The sequence below is a fragment of the Hemicordylus capensis genome, chromosome 6 (assembly GCF_027244095.1).
Source record: "Hemicordylus capensis ecotype Gifberg chromosome 6, rHemCap1.1.pri, whole genome shotgun sequence".
Lineage (NCBI taxonomy): Eukaryota > Metazoa > Chordata > Lepidosauria > Squamata > Cordylidae > Hemicordylus > Hemicordylus capensis.
The window spans coordinates 125,742,962-125,757,491 of record NC_069662.1 but is presented as its reverse complement, the minus strand read 5'-3'; the positions used below and the strand labels follow the sequence as shown (position 1 = coordinate 125,757,491).

Below are 14,530 nucleotides of genomic sequence, written 5' to 3'. Positions count from 1 at the left end.
TCCTGACACTGACCATAGTGAGCCCTTGGTCAGGTTACCGTTTACTCCAGCTATTAACTCATATTGGCACCAATGGGAGTTCCTGCCCCCGCTGTAGTAAAAAGCAGCTGGATTAGGCCCTCTGCAGATCAGAACCGAGGCTAAAGCCCCTTAATCTCTCTGCTATGCTTCTGATCCACAGAGAGCCTGAAAGAAAACCCAAGTCCTGTAATAACAACATTTTAAATGGCTCATGTAGTTGGGCTCTAAGATGCATCATTTGATGTCAGCATTCTCAAAGCACATGTGTTCAAGGTTGCCTTGTTCTCCTCCATTGCACCTGATCTTTCCCTCTTGTCTCAACCTTTTGTATAACAGGATGGCCATTTTTAAAAGCTAGCTTCTTTTTTATTGCATTTATATCTGACCTTTCTACCATGGCATAACATTTCTTCCTCCCTTCCCTCCCATTACTTCTGCCCTTCATCACCCTCCAGATGAAAAATATACCTGAAGTACATTACTGTTATGTAACAGAGGAGGAAAAGGAACATCCTCTGGCCTACATTCAGCCTTGCGCGATTACCAATTTTCACTTGCCCCAGAGGATTCTGTGTGTGCTCAGAACTTAGTATTGGAAGAGCCTTTCTGGCCCTCAGTTGTGGCCTCTCTAATCTAGTGCCAGGTCTCTGAGGGCCAAACTTCATATGATGCAGCCTTCCATTACTGGAACTCCACAAGGTTTTTCCCCCTTCAGTACCAACCATGAGGCAAGGCAATGGGGCATGGGGAAAGGTTTTTTAAATCTTTTAATCCATGCTAATTCCCCAACATGAACTGCACCCTCCTCCCCCCACCAAGCTGCTGATGACTCTGACAGGAAAATTTGTGGGTACTCAAGCTACATAGCAGCTTTGAGTATAAGTGTGTGTGTGCATGCGCATAGAATTTAAGTCTGGGAATTTGCGTGAGGTCAATGAGTTAGGCCCTCTTCCCTCACCCTGCAACCCCACTCTGAATGTCTCCCAACCTGCAGCCACTTTTGGAAGGAAAACTTTACAAAATTCTTGTCACGGACTTCTGCAGAACATGTAATTTGACCCTGACTCTCAGCAGCGCACATGCTTCAGAAGCATGCACTAGTGCAGGCAACAATCGTTCTACAGTTCCCTGTTATAGCACTGGATTATCCAGAGTATCAGGATACCTTTAATTTGAGGATTCGTGCCCCAGGTGTGTTGCCTGATGGGTATTTTATTCCTATTCTCCATGAATTTGTTTTATTTTGAAAGCCAGACATTTGCTGGCTGTCCCCCATTCTTGTGACAATAAGTTCCACAGATCAGTTGCGCTTTTTGCTGGAAGAGAAATTTCCTTATATATTTATTTGGTTATTATAACCCGCTCTGTCCCATGGGCACTGAGTGACTTAGCAGTGTTGTTTTTCAAAAAGTTAATGATTCCGCCTCTTAAAGGGCTTAAAATCTTTTTTTTAAAAAAAAGAAATAAAAGAGGCCAGATGAACTCAAAGCAGTATTGTAAACAGAAAATCCATTTAAAAGAAGAAGAAATGGCTCAGTCTCAAGTATGGTAGTGGTGGTGATGGTAGCATCTCTAGAGCTCTGCCCAAGAGGGAGGTAGATGTTCGCTGGAATGCTACTGCTCCTTCTCCAGCAGCAGCACCAGTTGCCAGTGGAGATTGTTGGAAAAGAAGCCACAGAGTGGGCTGGGCTGGATGAGGCCAGAACTCACTCCTGAAGTCCCTGAGGTTCTGCCAGTACAAGTTAACACAAGAGCTCATCTCACTTCGTTCCTAATTGCCTGCTTTTTTTGGAATTGGCATAGTTTGTAAATTTCTATTCCCAGATGGCTTCGTGCTCCTTGCTTTCTTCCATCTTCAGGCAGTTATACAAGCTGGGTGAAAACAGATATGATGAGATCATGCTTTCTGCTGCATTTAAATGTAAATCTCTCTGAAAAGAAAAAAACACAGAGAGAGAGGGAGAGCACAATGTTGCATTAGGAGCATTTCCGATAGGAATGAGCATGTTCCATTGATGCTAGCGTGAGAGGTTGAGCAGCTTTAGAGTGCCACTACTGTGTGACATAATTAAAGTCACGGAAGCTTAAATTATTCAAGACAACTTGTCACTCTTCGTTCTTGCCAACCCCTTTACCCTACAAAGCATCTTCTCCTGTTGTCAGCATCAGACCAGGGCAGCCTTTGACTGTCCACAAGACCTGTTAACATTTTGCTTTTGTGCTGTTGCATCTCGACACCGCTGCAGATCCGAGTCACTCAAGGCAAGGAACCCTCACACTTGCTGAGTTTGTTCAAAGAGAAGCCGCTCATTGTTTACAAGGATGGGACATCCAAGAAAGGTGGGCAGGTGCCCGCTCCTCCGACACGTTTGTTCCAAATCCGTAGAAATCTGGCAATCACCACCCGAATTGTAGAGGTAACCAATTCATATTCATCTTATCTAAGTAACAAGACATGATTGCTTCAAGTGCCAGTCTGAGGGCTATATGTTTCAACTATGGGTTTGCCCCACTCACATTGAGAAACTGGGTGTTAAAAACTGGGGTATCCATTTTTAACAGCAAAAGGGGTGCAGAACCCTGCCTGACCTGCTGCTTGCCTAGTTGCAGTTTCTCTCTCCATGCTGAGGCAATTCTGCATTCCTCATCTGCAGACCCCTTGTGATGTTAAACCCAGGCTCCCACCACTTATTTCTACATCTGTGTCAGTCTAAGTATATAGTACTGTCACCTTGCTTCTGGGCTGAACCTGAGAAACTCTAGTTGAAAATGAATATTTTATTATTACCATCCTGGATATATTTTACTATTCCCATCTTGTTTTATTCAGTAGCACCATGGGTCCAAAATGGACCGTGTGCCATTTTGAATAAAACCTCAACACTCAGAGAGACTGAGGAGTCGTAAGGTGATAGATGTAAGGCTCATTTTCGTGGGCATAGGAGACCCATCCTAATCTAGTTCAGGAGCTGACATCCAGACTAACAAAGTGCTGGTGTAGCAACGCTGACTGCATGCTAAACACTTGGGGCCATTTTTGTCAACCTCCTCTTCTTTCTGAAGCCCACTAGGGATGTGCACGAACTGGTTCGGTGGTCCTTTTATGGACCGATGAACCGGTTTGGAAGTCTGGCATTCGAGCTGGTTCGGAGGTGGGGGGAGGCTTTAAGGGGCAGGGAGGGTGCTCTTACCTGCCCCGCTGCTTCCCCCCCAACAGCGTTCTCCCCAAAACCACTGGTGCGAGGCTGCAGTGTACCTCCTTGCAAAGTGGCCAATGTGCATGCTGTGACGCGGACCGGGGCTGTAAGGAGGTATGCTGCAGCCCTGCGCCATTGGTTTTGGGGAGATCGCTGGCGGGGGGGGGGGGGGGCGGGGAAGCTGCAGGGCAGGTAAGAGTACCCTCCTTGCTTCTTAAAGCACCCCCCCCCCGTCACGAGCTCACTTGACAGAAGACGCTGGCCAGAAATATATGACAAAATAGCCAGTAGCTCAAGTTTCAGTTTTACTGCTAGTCAGGTTTAACAGTCTCACCAAGAATACAGAAGTGAGGAGTGAGCAGCCCAAATTCCAAAGTCACAATCTCTCCGACAAAAGCTCCAAGCAGATTTGAGGTGTTGTTTCCAGTGGTTTGTTCAAGGCACAGGCTGCCCGATTTATAGTCGGCAGCCATGTGTACTTAATCAACACTCCACCCCCGCCAGCTGCAATAGATTCACTCCGGCTCCTGTCTTCTCACCAGCCGACTACTCCTCCATAATTCCTTCACCTGCTGCTGACGTTTTCCCCGTCTGCATTCTCGAGGAGATAGTGGCCGTTCAAACTCTGGCTCAGATCCTGACCCTTCTCTCCAAAGATCACCTGGCCCTGCTGGCCCTTCCTGCGCCAAACACTCGCCCTGGCCTGTCTCAGTTACCTCCCCATTACCTCCCACATCACTGGCTTGCTCCTCCTCAGGCGCCTCCCCACTTTCTAGTAAGTCGCCTGCCTCCCACTGCTCTCCAATGTCCTCGAGTGGGAGCATGGCACCCCCCCCATACACACACACACCTCCCAGGAATGCACGAACCAGTTTGTGCACATCCCAAACATACATCCATACAAACCAACCTCCATAGCATATCATATTAGGGAAGTGTATGTGGATTTCAGATTTCCTTTAATGGTTATTTGCTGCTTATGTTTTTGCCCTACTGAAACTGCATTATATTCAAGCTCATGTGCCGTTCCAGTGCTATCTAAATCTGACTTTTATGAGTAAATTGGAGGTCTGCCAAACACAAAGAAATGTGGAGGGAAAATGCAGTAAAATCTTTCTTTCATGACTACTTTATTTTGAACATTATAATCAGCACCACATCTCTGGACTGATTGATTACAGATATTTAATAATCGGCTTTTTAACTCAAAGGCTCCCAGAGTGGCTTGCTACATTTAAAAACCATCACAGTCAAATCAACATACTTAAGAATAATCAAATTAGTTAAAATCAGCAAAGCTGCAGACTCAGTATAAAACCGAGCAAAAGACTGAAAACACTAAGAGAACAAAAAGTTAAAAGACAAATACAAATCTCTTTTCCTAGCACTGAAAAGGCATTGGATGCGGTGCCAGGCAAACTTTCATGGTGAGAGCATTCCAAAGACAGAGTGCCATCTCCTCTCGCCACCCAGCATGTTCTGGGGGGACATGGGCAGTGGCCTCTGAGGAAGACCTTAATACTCAGATTTCTGCAGGAGAAGACAATTCTTGCAGCCTCTAAATTCTAAGTTGAGCATACTTCCAGAGTAGCACCGCTTAAGTCAATGGTGGTTGTTCTAGGATTAAATTAATTCTGCACACTAAAACTGTGCTAAAATAAGAGGTTGAAAAATCAGAAGACTGAAGCAATCTCACCCTTGTCTCAGGTTGATGTTGATGCAACTTCGCTCAATTCCAACGATGTCTTTGTTTTGAAACTGCCAAATAGCTCTGGATATACCTGGGTTGGTAAAGGAGCAAGTCGAGAAGAAGAAAAAGGGGCTCAGTATGTAGCCAGTGTCCTGAAATGCCAAACCTCAAGGGTTGAAGAAGGTCAGGAACCAGGTTAGTGCACATGAAACCTGGACAGTCCTTAGCAATCAGGAAAGCAGCCACCTAATATTTGGAGGGAATGGGATATAGCTGGCATTGTGCAATCTCTCTCTCTCTCTCTCTCTCTCTCTCTTGCTCTCTCTGCTATAGCTGGATTGAGGGTGTGTTCGCATGCAAAGATGATCATTTGAAGGAAGAATAGAAGATGAGTCAAAGACAAATGGCAAAAAAATGGGTGACTGTTCCCTGAACACTTATTTGAATAACATTTCACCATCAAAATGTTGTGTTGCATTTTCCAGAGCAATTTTGGAGTACCCTTGGTGGAAAGAAAAAATACCAGACATCTGCGCAGTTATTGACTGAATCAGAAGACCATCCTCCTCGCCTCTATGGCTGTTCTAATAAGACTGGCAGGTTTATTGTAAGTATAAGATGGATACTTTCTACTCTTGCTGCCATCTACTGGCAACCCTGCCATTGTCATGTCTCTTTGCTTCTCTTCTGGTCAGTGTTCTTTCTCTCCATCCCATTGAGCAAACGGGCAATAGGTGTTTATTCATCGTATACTTTGGTCAAAGTGGTGTGACCCAGGCAATTCTGAGTACCTCGCTGTGCCAAGTTCCAAAGCATGCCAGAGTTCGGCATGCAAGCTGGATATAGTTCCTTCTGATTAGAGTTCTGTACATTTCATGTCAGATAGCAAAGGTCTTTGGGAATTTGAGAACAGTTAAGAACAATGGCTGACATCTTAACTAAATTGCTCAACAGAAATCCCACTGAAATTAATAGGACAAATTAGTTATGACTAACCTGCCCTTTTAATTCAATGGGACTATCAGCCTGTGTAATTGATTTGAGAATTCAGAGTCATCTAACAGAATAAGCAAAGAATCTAACAGAATAAGCCTTAATGTAGCAGTGCCAAGTAAATTGCCACATTGGTAAAAAAAACACAAAGGAAAATTCTGGCAGACTTTATTAATTAGAAGATGGAAGTATTTAATTTCTACAGTGTGTTAGGAATATGCAAGAGGCTTAAATTTTGTATAAAGTTGATGGGAAGGGCTGAAGTCTCCTGTTCCGTTGTATCATTCTGCAGCAGTCCTATTGCTTCCTGAAACATATTATGCAAATGATCTAAAGGGAAAGGGAGATAAACTTCCTCCCAGTGGCTATCCCATTTCCTCAGTTTAGTAGCTTTGTATCTCATCAAATGGTGGCAGCTTATTCATTAGTCAACTAGCAGGTGCAATGCTAATTCCCACACACATCTGCCCTGATTTTCAAAAACACAGTGTTCTATACCAGAATTGTTTCTCATGAACAAAATCTGCTAATTAGGATTTTTCTGATGTAACTGGGTGTCTAGTTAATCTAACAGATTTGCTGCATTTAATTCTTTGAATAAATCTTTTCCTGAACCTGGTTCTGCAGTGAATGTACAGTTTGTATATTGTACACTGTTCATTTTATTTTTTTTTTTTTTTAAACCATCACCAGGCTCACATTCATGGTCTGATTGAGTTCCCTGAAAGCTGAATCACAATGTATGTTTAATGCGGTGGATCAGCAGGTATATGCCACCTAAGACGTTTGTGGCTAATCTTAGATTCTGATTAGCCAAGCAGAATGTGCTCCCCATTGCTTGGTGTGTGGAAATGTGCAAGAATCACAGAAATTACAGGCAGTGTCCTAGCAAGGCTGTTTGGCCAGGATTCCAGTCAAATGATTTACAGCAAGGGTGTACAACTGAAATGCCCTGGTGGGCCAGAAACAATCATGACGTGGTGTGCAGGGGCTGAGGTTAATTTGATTGATTGACTGACTGACTGACTGATTGATTGATTGTTAAATTTATATACTGCCTAAAATATTAAGCTAAACATATGAAGCAAGTCTGATTTAAAATACATAACATACATACATAAAAAACTCTACATGGGTAAAAGACACAGAAGCAGCAACAGAAACAATAATGTAAAGGCCTGGATAAAAAGATAAGATTTAACAAGCTTTCTAAAAACTGTGATGGAGTCTGAGGAGCGAATGGCCACTGGGAGAGCATTCCAGAGTCCGGGGCAACAACAGAGAAGGCCCTGTCTTGCATGCACAACAACCAAGCCTCCCTCATTGTCGGCACTCGGAGCAGAGCCCCCTCAGATGATCTCGTCAAGTGGGCAGCAACCTTGGGAGCAGGTGGTCCCTCAGGTATTCCGGGCCCAAACCATTAAGGGCTTTAAAGGTCAAAACCAGCACCTTGAATTGGACCTGGAAACACACTGGTAACCAGTGCAGCTCTTTCAAAATAGGTGTGATAAGATTACACCGGGCAGCTCCAGATAGAACCATAGCTGCCGCATTTTGCACTAGCTGCAGTTTCTGGATATGCCCCCATGTAGAGGGCAGCCCCACGTAATATTCAGCACATTATTACATTAAAATCAATTATTTAAAAGATTGATGAAAGTGAGGTAGCAGAGGGTTGGAATCGGGGGAAGATGAGGGGAAAGAGGGATGAAGTCAGGGGTCTTCGGCTCAGGGGTGGGGGACATCTGGTCTCAAGTGGCCGACTGCAAGGAGCCACTGCTGCTCACCAGCAGGACAGGCCAAGAGCTCTTCATAGCTCCTGCTATTGCTGGAGGATATTCCTACCTGGGGGCCAGCAAAAAAAAAAAAAAAAAGTCCCTGCAGGCCGGATCTACAGAAGGCCTTTCAATCTGGCTTCCGTTCTGGGTATGGGACTGAAACTGCCTTGGACGCCCTAGTGGATGACCTATGCTGGGAGCTTGACAGAGCGAATGCATCCCTGTTGGTTCTGCTGGACCTCTCAGCAGCATTCAAGACCATTGACCATGGTATCCTTCTGGACTGCCTCGAATATACGGATTGAAGGTACAGTTTTGGAGTGACTTCGGTCCTTTCCCAGGGGGGAGGGTCAAGAAGGTGGTGCTGGGGGACTTCTGCTCAGCTCCTTGGCCATTGGCCTGTGTGGTCCCGCCAGGGTTTGGTTTTGTCCACCCATTTTAGCATCTACATGAAACCGCTGGGAGAGGGTATCCGGCAACTTGGACTGAGTTGTCAGCAATATGCAGATGACACTCAGCTCTGTCTCTTCTTATCATCTGATCCTAGGGAGGCAGGGGATATCCTGAGTTGGGGGCTAGAGGCAGTGATGGTTGGATGTGGGCTAATACATTGAGATTGAATCCAGACAAGACGGAGGTGCTGTTGTTCTGGATGGTGTTGCACTCCCCTTGAAAGAGCAGGTCCTCAGCTTGGAGGTATTGCTGAACTTGGCTCTGCTTTTGGAAGCTCAGGTGGAGGCAGTAGCCAGGGGTGCCTTTGCAGAGTTTCGGCTAGTGCTCCAGCTGCATCCCTTTCTCAAGAAGGCAGATCTGGCCACAGTTACCCACGCTTGAGTCATGTCATGGCTGGATTACTGTAATGCACTACGTGGGGCTGCCTTTGAAGAATATTTGAAAACTGCAGCTAATGCAAAATACGGCAGCTAGGATTTTATCTGGAGCTGCCCACTGGGATCACATTACACCCATTTTGAAAGAGCTACATTGGGTGCCAATTTGTTTTCTGGTCCAAATCAAGATGCTGGTTTTGACCTTTAAAGCCCTTAACGGTTGGGGCCTTGGATATCTGAGGGACTGCCTGCTCCCAAAGGTTTCTGCCCGCTTGGTGCATCAGAGGGGGCTCTGCTCTGTGTGCATGTGGTACAGGGCCTTCTCAGTCATTGCCCCCAGACTTACAGCTCACTTACAGCTTGGCTCCACACGACATCTCTGAGCCTCAAGAGCACGTGTTCCTCCCTCCCCTGCACAAGTGTCCTCTTCCCATCTATGCTAAAATAAACCAAGACTTCTTGTGATGTCTGAACTCACTGGTCTCTGCTTATTTGAAGTAAGTAGAATAGAATAAGCAGAGATCAGGGGGTTCAGACGTCACTCTGTACCCAAGGTTTGAAGTAAGTTACAGATCTTGGCCAAGCTTGATGGGTTCAGGTGTCTCAACTGATCTCAGATTATTTTAATATAGAGTCCAAGTGGGCACTTTCACAGGCATGGGGGGGGCACTCATAAGACGCAGAGAGATCATGCAGAGCCCAGTTTTAACTGAAGTTCCATTTGATGTCTGAATCAGCCCTATATTTCGTAACCAAAGTTTGTACAGTACCTCCATATCTGCAAACTATTCTTTGTTCACTTTCTTGTTCTTGATTTTTTTGTGTGTGTGCTCATATAAACATAGGAACTTAGGAAGCTGCCACATACTGAGTCAGACCATTGGTCCATCAAGCTCAGTATTGTCTACACTGACTGACAGCAGCTCTCCAAGATTTCAGGCAGCAGATTCTCTCCCAGCCCTACCTGGAGATGCTAGGGAATGAACTTGGGATCTTCTGCATGCAAGCATGCAGATACTCTTCCATTCAGCTATGAGCCCCATCCCTATCTTTTGGTGCTCACATGTAGTCACTCATCCAAATGCAAAGCAAGGTGGACCATGCTTAGCAAAGGGGACAAGTCAGACTTGCTACTGCAAGACCAGCTCTCCTTTTGCTTCACTTTACCCCTCCAGCTTCACTTTGACCTGAACCTCCGAATACTTTGTTTTGCTCTCACTCAGTCTCCAGTTGCTTTCATGGTTATGACATTTCTTTCAGCCTTCTGCAATCTAACCTATTTATACTTATTGTTCTGATTCCATCCTCACCAACACTTATATGGCTTCTGTCAATTGTAGCATAACCTGACACTCCTCCTCAGTATCTTGGCATTAAACTAGCTCACTCGTAAATCGGGGAGCATTTTAGACTCCTCTGTGCTCCTCTCTTTAGGGGCATGTACCATACAGTAAATATTTCCATCATATGTTATAGATTGAAGAGGTTCCTGGAGAATTCACTCAGGACGATTTGGCTGAAGACGACGTCATGTTGTTAGATGCTTGGGATCAGGTAAGGCATATATTTTGTTAAAGGACTGTTGTGGGGCAACATAATATATAACCTTATCTATACATTCATGCAGCAAAAGGCAATGGCAGAATGCAGAGGCGGTAGAAAGGACTGCACCATTTTGGACTGCAGTGGAGGATCCCATACTTTTTAACCCCCACCCATGTCAAAATTCTCTGCAAACAGAAAATCAGCACAGGAGGCAAAAGGCTGGGCTATAACCTCTCTCTCTGCCTTCTGTTTGTGAGGAGTATTTTACTAGGGGTGGACATTCAAAAGTGGTATACCCTGCCTCAGCAGTGGCCCTGCCCAACCTCTAGTTTCTCCCAGCATTTCCCTCCAAACACACAGCCCCCACCAAAGAAATCACACACTTCTCCTCCCCCCCCCAATTTTCTTGCACTTTCTCTCCCCCTCGCCCTTCTGACAGAGAGGACACACCCACTTTTCCTATGCAGAGCTCTGGCTCCTTATTGATTTGATTTTTCTCCTCCCAGGGTGTTCGGTGTCTTTACCACCCTCATCTGGACTGCTTTGTGCCTGCCCAGTTCATATTTTTTTTACCCTCCAGAGGTAGTCAGAGTGCATGTGTTTATATATATGTATTTTATGAATGAGGGTGTCATTGTCACTGATCAGTCAGTCATACTCAAATCCTGAGTAGATGTGGTGGTGAGGTGGCGGTGTTTGGGAGGAGGTGAGTCCCAGGTGGGGAAAGAGCAAACGAAGGGGTGGGTAGTGCCTGTTGAAACGAGGCAGTGAAGCAATCCACTCCCTCCTCCCTGAGAAATATGCTGAGAAATACCGAAGCTACTGGTTATTAAAATGATGGGGGGGGGCTGTCTGGACACGTAAGAAGAGCCCCATGTGGTTTGGCAAGCACTTCCATTTTGCTTTGGGAGGAGATGATCGAAGCTGCATAATCAACAGGGGAGGAAAGGCGATTTATTTTGAGGGGAATTTCTTTCCTGATGATGCACCTCTCATTTGGCTTTGTGTAGCATTACAGCTTTGGGTTTCCTCCAGTGCTCTCCTTCCTCCCCAGTAAGGCAGCCTCCCGTTTGCAGGGATCCTGTGAGTGCAAAGTACACTCGGGGAAGGAGAATCCAGGGGCAGAAGGTGAGCGTGGGTGGGTGGGGTGCAGCTGCACTTTGGAAAGTTCAACACCACCACCTGTGGAGCAGCATTGCCCTGTCTTCCTTTTTGATCTCTTGGGGAGGGTGATTCAATCTGCGAGTACTGAGGACTCCTGATCCCTCGTGGTGGCAATCCAAGAGGATGAAAGTCCCCCTCTGTCCCCAAAAGCAAGAGCAGGCGCTTCCCTACTTGACATATGCCCAGTTTTTTTGTGGCCACACAGGCTGAAAGCCTGTGCACACTTATGTAGGAGTAGCCCCATTGGCTTTAATGGGGCTTACCTCTGAGTAAATATGGCACTTGCAAGCCTCAGCATACTTACTTAGACGAAAGCCCAACTGAGCTCAAGGAGGCTTACTCCATATCCTGGTTCTGTGTGTTGAGGGTTTTTTTAAAAAAAATTATTTGATCTTGCTTTTCTGTACACTTTGCTTTCATCATTTTCCCTTCCCTGATGACTCTTAAAGCTGCCTTCTCAGCCACAGTCAAAAGTTGCGTTGCCTAACTTAGCTGTGTAACGTTTCCCATTGGGCACATACAGTATGGTATGCGAATTCCCCAAGAAAAGAGTCCCAGAAACTTGTGTTTGAGTGACAGAGAGTGAGCCAAGCTCACCTCTAAGTTATCCAGTATCTTTTGAAGAACTCAGTGGGTATTAAGAAAGAAATTTAAATCTTGGATTGCTAGTTCAAACCCCCTCAAGCATCAGCTAAAATTGGCAATTTGCTCATGCCCCCAAGGAAATGGACACAGTCTGATTGTTAGTATAAGGGCATTGGCTGTCAGGAAGAGGTCAGCGTGGCTAATTTGTCTGGAGTGCATGATGTGCGTGTGTGTGTGTGTCTTAAGCCTCTCTGAACATGGTGTGTGTGTGTGTGTGCACAGCTGCACATGACGGGGGAAGATGAATGGCTGTTTGGGGGTTCTGCATTTACCCAAAATGAGAGCCAGTGTGGTATAGTGGTTAGAGTGCTGGACTAGGACTGGGGAGACCTGAGTTCAAATTCCCATTCAGCCATGAGACTTGCTGGGTGACTTTGGGCCAGTCACTTCTCTCTCAGCCTAGCCTACTTCACAGGATTGTTGTGAGGAGAAACCTAAGTATGTAGCACACCGCTCTGGGCTCGCGCAGGCTAAGAGAAGCGAACCCTGCCTCCTTCTTTGGTCCACGTACCCCAAGGGACAGTTTGTGATTCCAAGAAGTGTTTGGCAAGCGGGTGACATGGCAGGGTATGAACACACAGGCAGAAGACGTATGCCTTTCTTCCTATAGGGCCCAGCATGGGTATGGGTCTCAGCCCACAAAATGTCCTCCTTCCCAGACTCAGCTGAAAGCCACCACCACTGCCTTCCCTGCGGTCTGAAGGCCATTCGGCCACCTCATTCTGATGCATGTGTAGACCCAGCTTAATTAAATTGCTGTGGTGGAGTTAACAGTTTCAAAAGATGAATATGTTGGAATGCACTCTAAAAGAAATAAATGAAGACATAACATGGCAATCAAAGAGGAAATATCAGGGAAAGGAGCCCTTGATATTTATAAACAATTGCCATATGTTTCAAATATGTTGAAATTTGCTTTCTGTATACGCATTTGATATGGGATATCATGGTATTTTTGCCAGAGAAACACTCCAGATGTTTAATTTTCTTTTGTTCACTTCTGTATAACATGTCATATCCCTAGCATGGGTACTTGAACAATTTCCATAGGTGCATCCATATAGGAACATAGGAAGCTGCCATATACTGAGTCAGACCATTGGTCCATCTAGCTCAGTATTCTCTTCAGACTGCAGCTTCTCCAAGGTTGCAGGCAGGAATCTCTCTCAGCCCCATCTTGGAGATGCTGCCAGGGCAGGAACTTGAAACCTTCTGCTCTTCCCAGAGCGGCTCCATCCCGAGGGGAATATCTTACAGTGCTCACACTTCTAGTCTCCCATTCATATGCAACCAGGGTGGACCCTGCTTAGCTAAGGGGACAAGTCATGCTTGCTACCACAAGAAACACTTTGTTTGAATGGGTCATTGACATCACTTTCTCAGATATGACTTTGAGAACTTTCTACGTGCAAAAAAATTGGCTGTCTTGCATTGTATCCTGTTTATGTTGGCGAAGCCCCATCACAAACAGCACACATATTATGAAAGATGGGAGAAAGATCAATGCTGCAGCCAGGCAACTAGAAATTCGCTTGCCAGCTCACCAGTGACGGTTGCCCCAACCCGCTGGCGAGCAGAGCATCCAGCACCAGACAGATGTCTTCCCCAGAGGTCTCATTTCCTCTGCGATTTCTGAGAAGGTAAGAAACAGCAGGAATCCTTTCTGAGCAGTAGGAGAGTGCTTTCCCTGTTTCTTAGCATCTCTGCCTCCCAGTGCAAATGACAGAAGACCTTCTTCTTGCCTGAGCCCTCTGCCTGTTTACCAGAAAAGGAAGAGAGTGGAGTGGTGGCGACCACAAATAATGGCTGGCGAGTGAGGTAATCCCAGATTTGTGGATCCCTGGCTGCAGCTCCCTTGCGGCCCATGAATTGGTTGACTAAGTGAAGAGGAAAAGGAGGGGGGGTGCATGCGTCTGTGCATGCGTGTGCTAGGCAAGGCAGAGAGGGCACCTTTTAAAAAAATACCCCTTAGCGGCTCACTTGCTGGTCTTTTACTAGCTTCCTAACTTCAGCAGAGCTGTTTTCCCGCCCTGGCCTACAAACTGAGGGCGGTTGCCAACCCTCCCTCACTCAGCCATCAAGAGAGAACAAAACAGATGACCAAATGTCTTAGCAAGCAGCTACCACCATTCTTTAGAAATCTGTTTTAGGAGCACTTCGCTGCCATTGCAATTTAAAAATAGGGAGATGGGGATGGGCAGTGGGCCAGAAGCCCAGAGGGTGTGTGCGGGGTGGGGAGGGGGGTGCTTGTGTGGTGGAGAGAAAGTGTATTTCTCTGTATTCAATCCTGGTGCTGGACACTGATTCCTAGACTGGGCATTGGTCTTAATCAGGCTTCCCCAACCTGTGGCCCTCCAGATGTGCTGAACTACAACTCCCCAACATACCCAGCCACAATAAACTGAGGCTAGGGATGCTGGGAGTTATAGTTTAGCAACATCTGGAGGGCCACAGGTTGGGGAAGCCTGGTCTAAATGTAGTCCTAAGTGGGGATCAAGAATGAGAGCTGCTTATAGTGGAGCAATACAGTTGTGGAAGAAGGAAAATCCACTTTTAGGAGGCTTTACTGGGGGTGGGAGCAGTAATTCCCACATAATTTAAAACTGGGTGGGTTGGGGAGTGGGGGTTGGGTTTAATTTCCAGGGTTCTGGTGGAGCGTCGTCCAAG

General features: G+C 46.0%; 1 protein-coding gene across 3 annotated transcripts in view; it reads left to right on the top strand.

Moving 5' to 3' along the window:
• Positions 1–14,530, top strand: part of SCIN (scinderin) — a 106,994-nt gene that overhangs the window by 72,721 nt on the left and 19,743 nt on the right. For all 3 annotated transcript variants that reach the window (XM_053262126.1, XM_053262125.1, XM_053262127.1), the window contains 4 exons: positions 2,268–2,438; positions 4,926–5,103; positions 5,394–5,515; positions 9,986–10,063. In XM_053262126.1, coding sequence (XP_053118101.1) covers positions 2,268–2,438; positions 4,926–5,103; positions 5,394–5,515; positions 9,986–10,063 — 549 coding nt within the window. The remainder of the gene's footprint in view (positions 1–2,267; positions 2,439–4,925; positions 5,104–5,393; positions 5,516–9,985; positions 10,064–14,530) is intronic.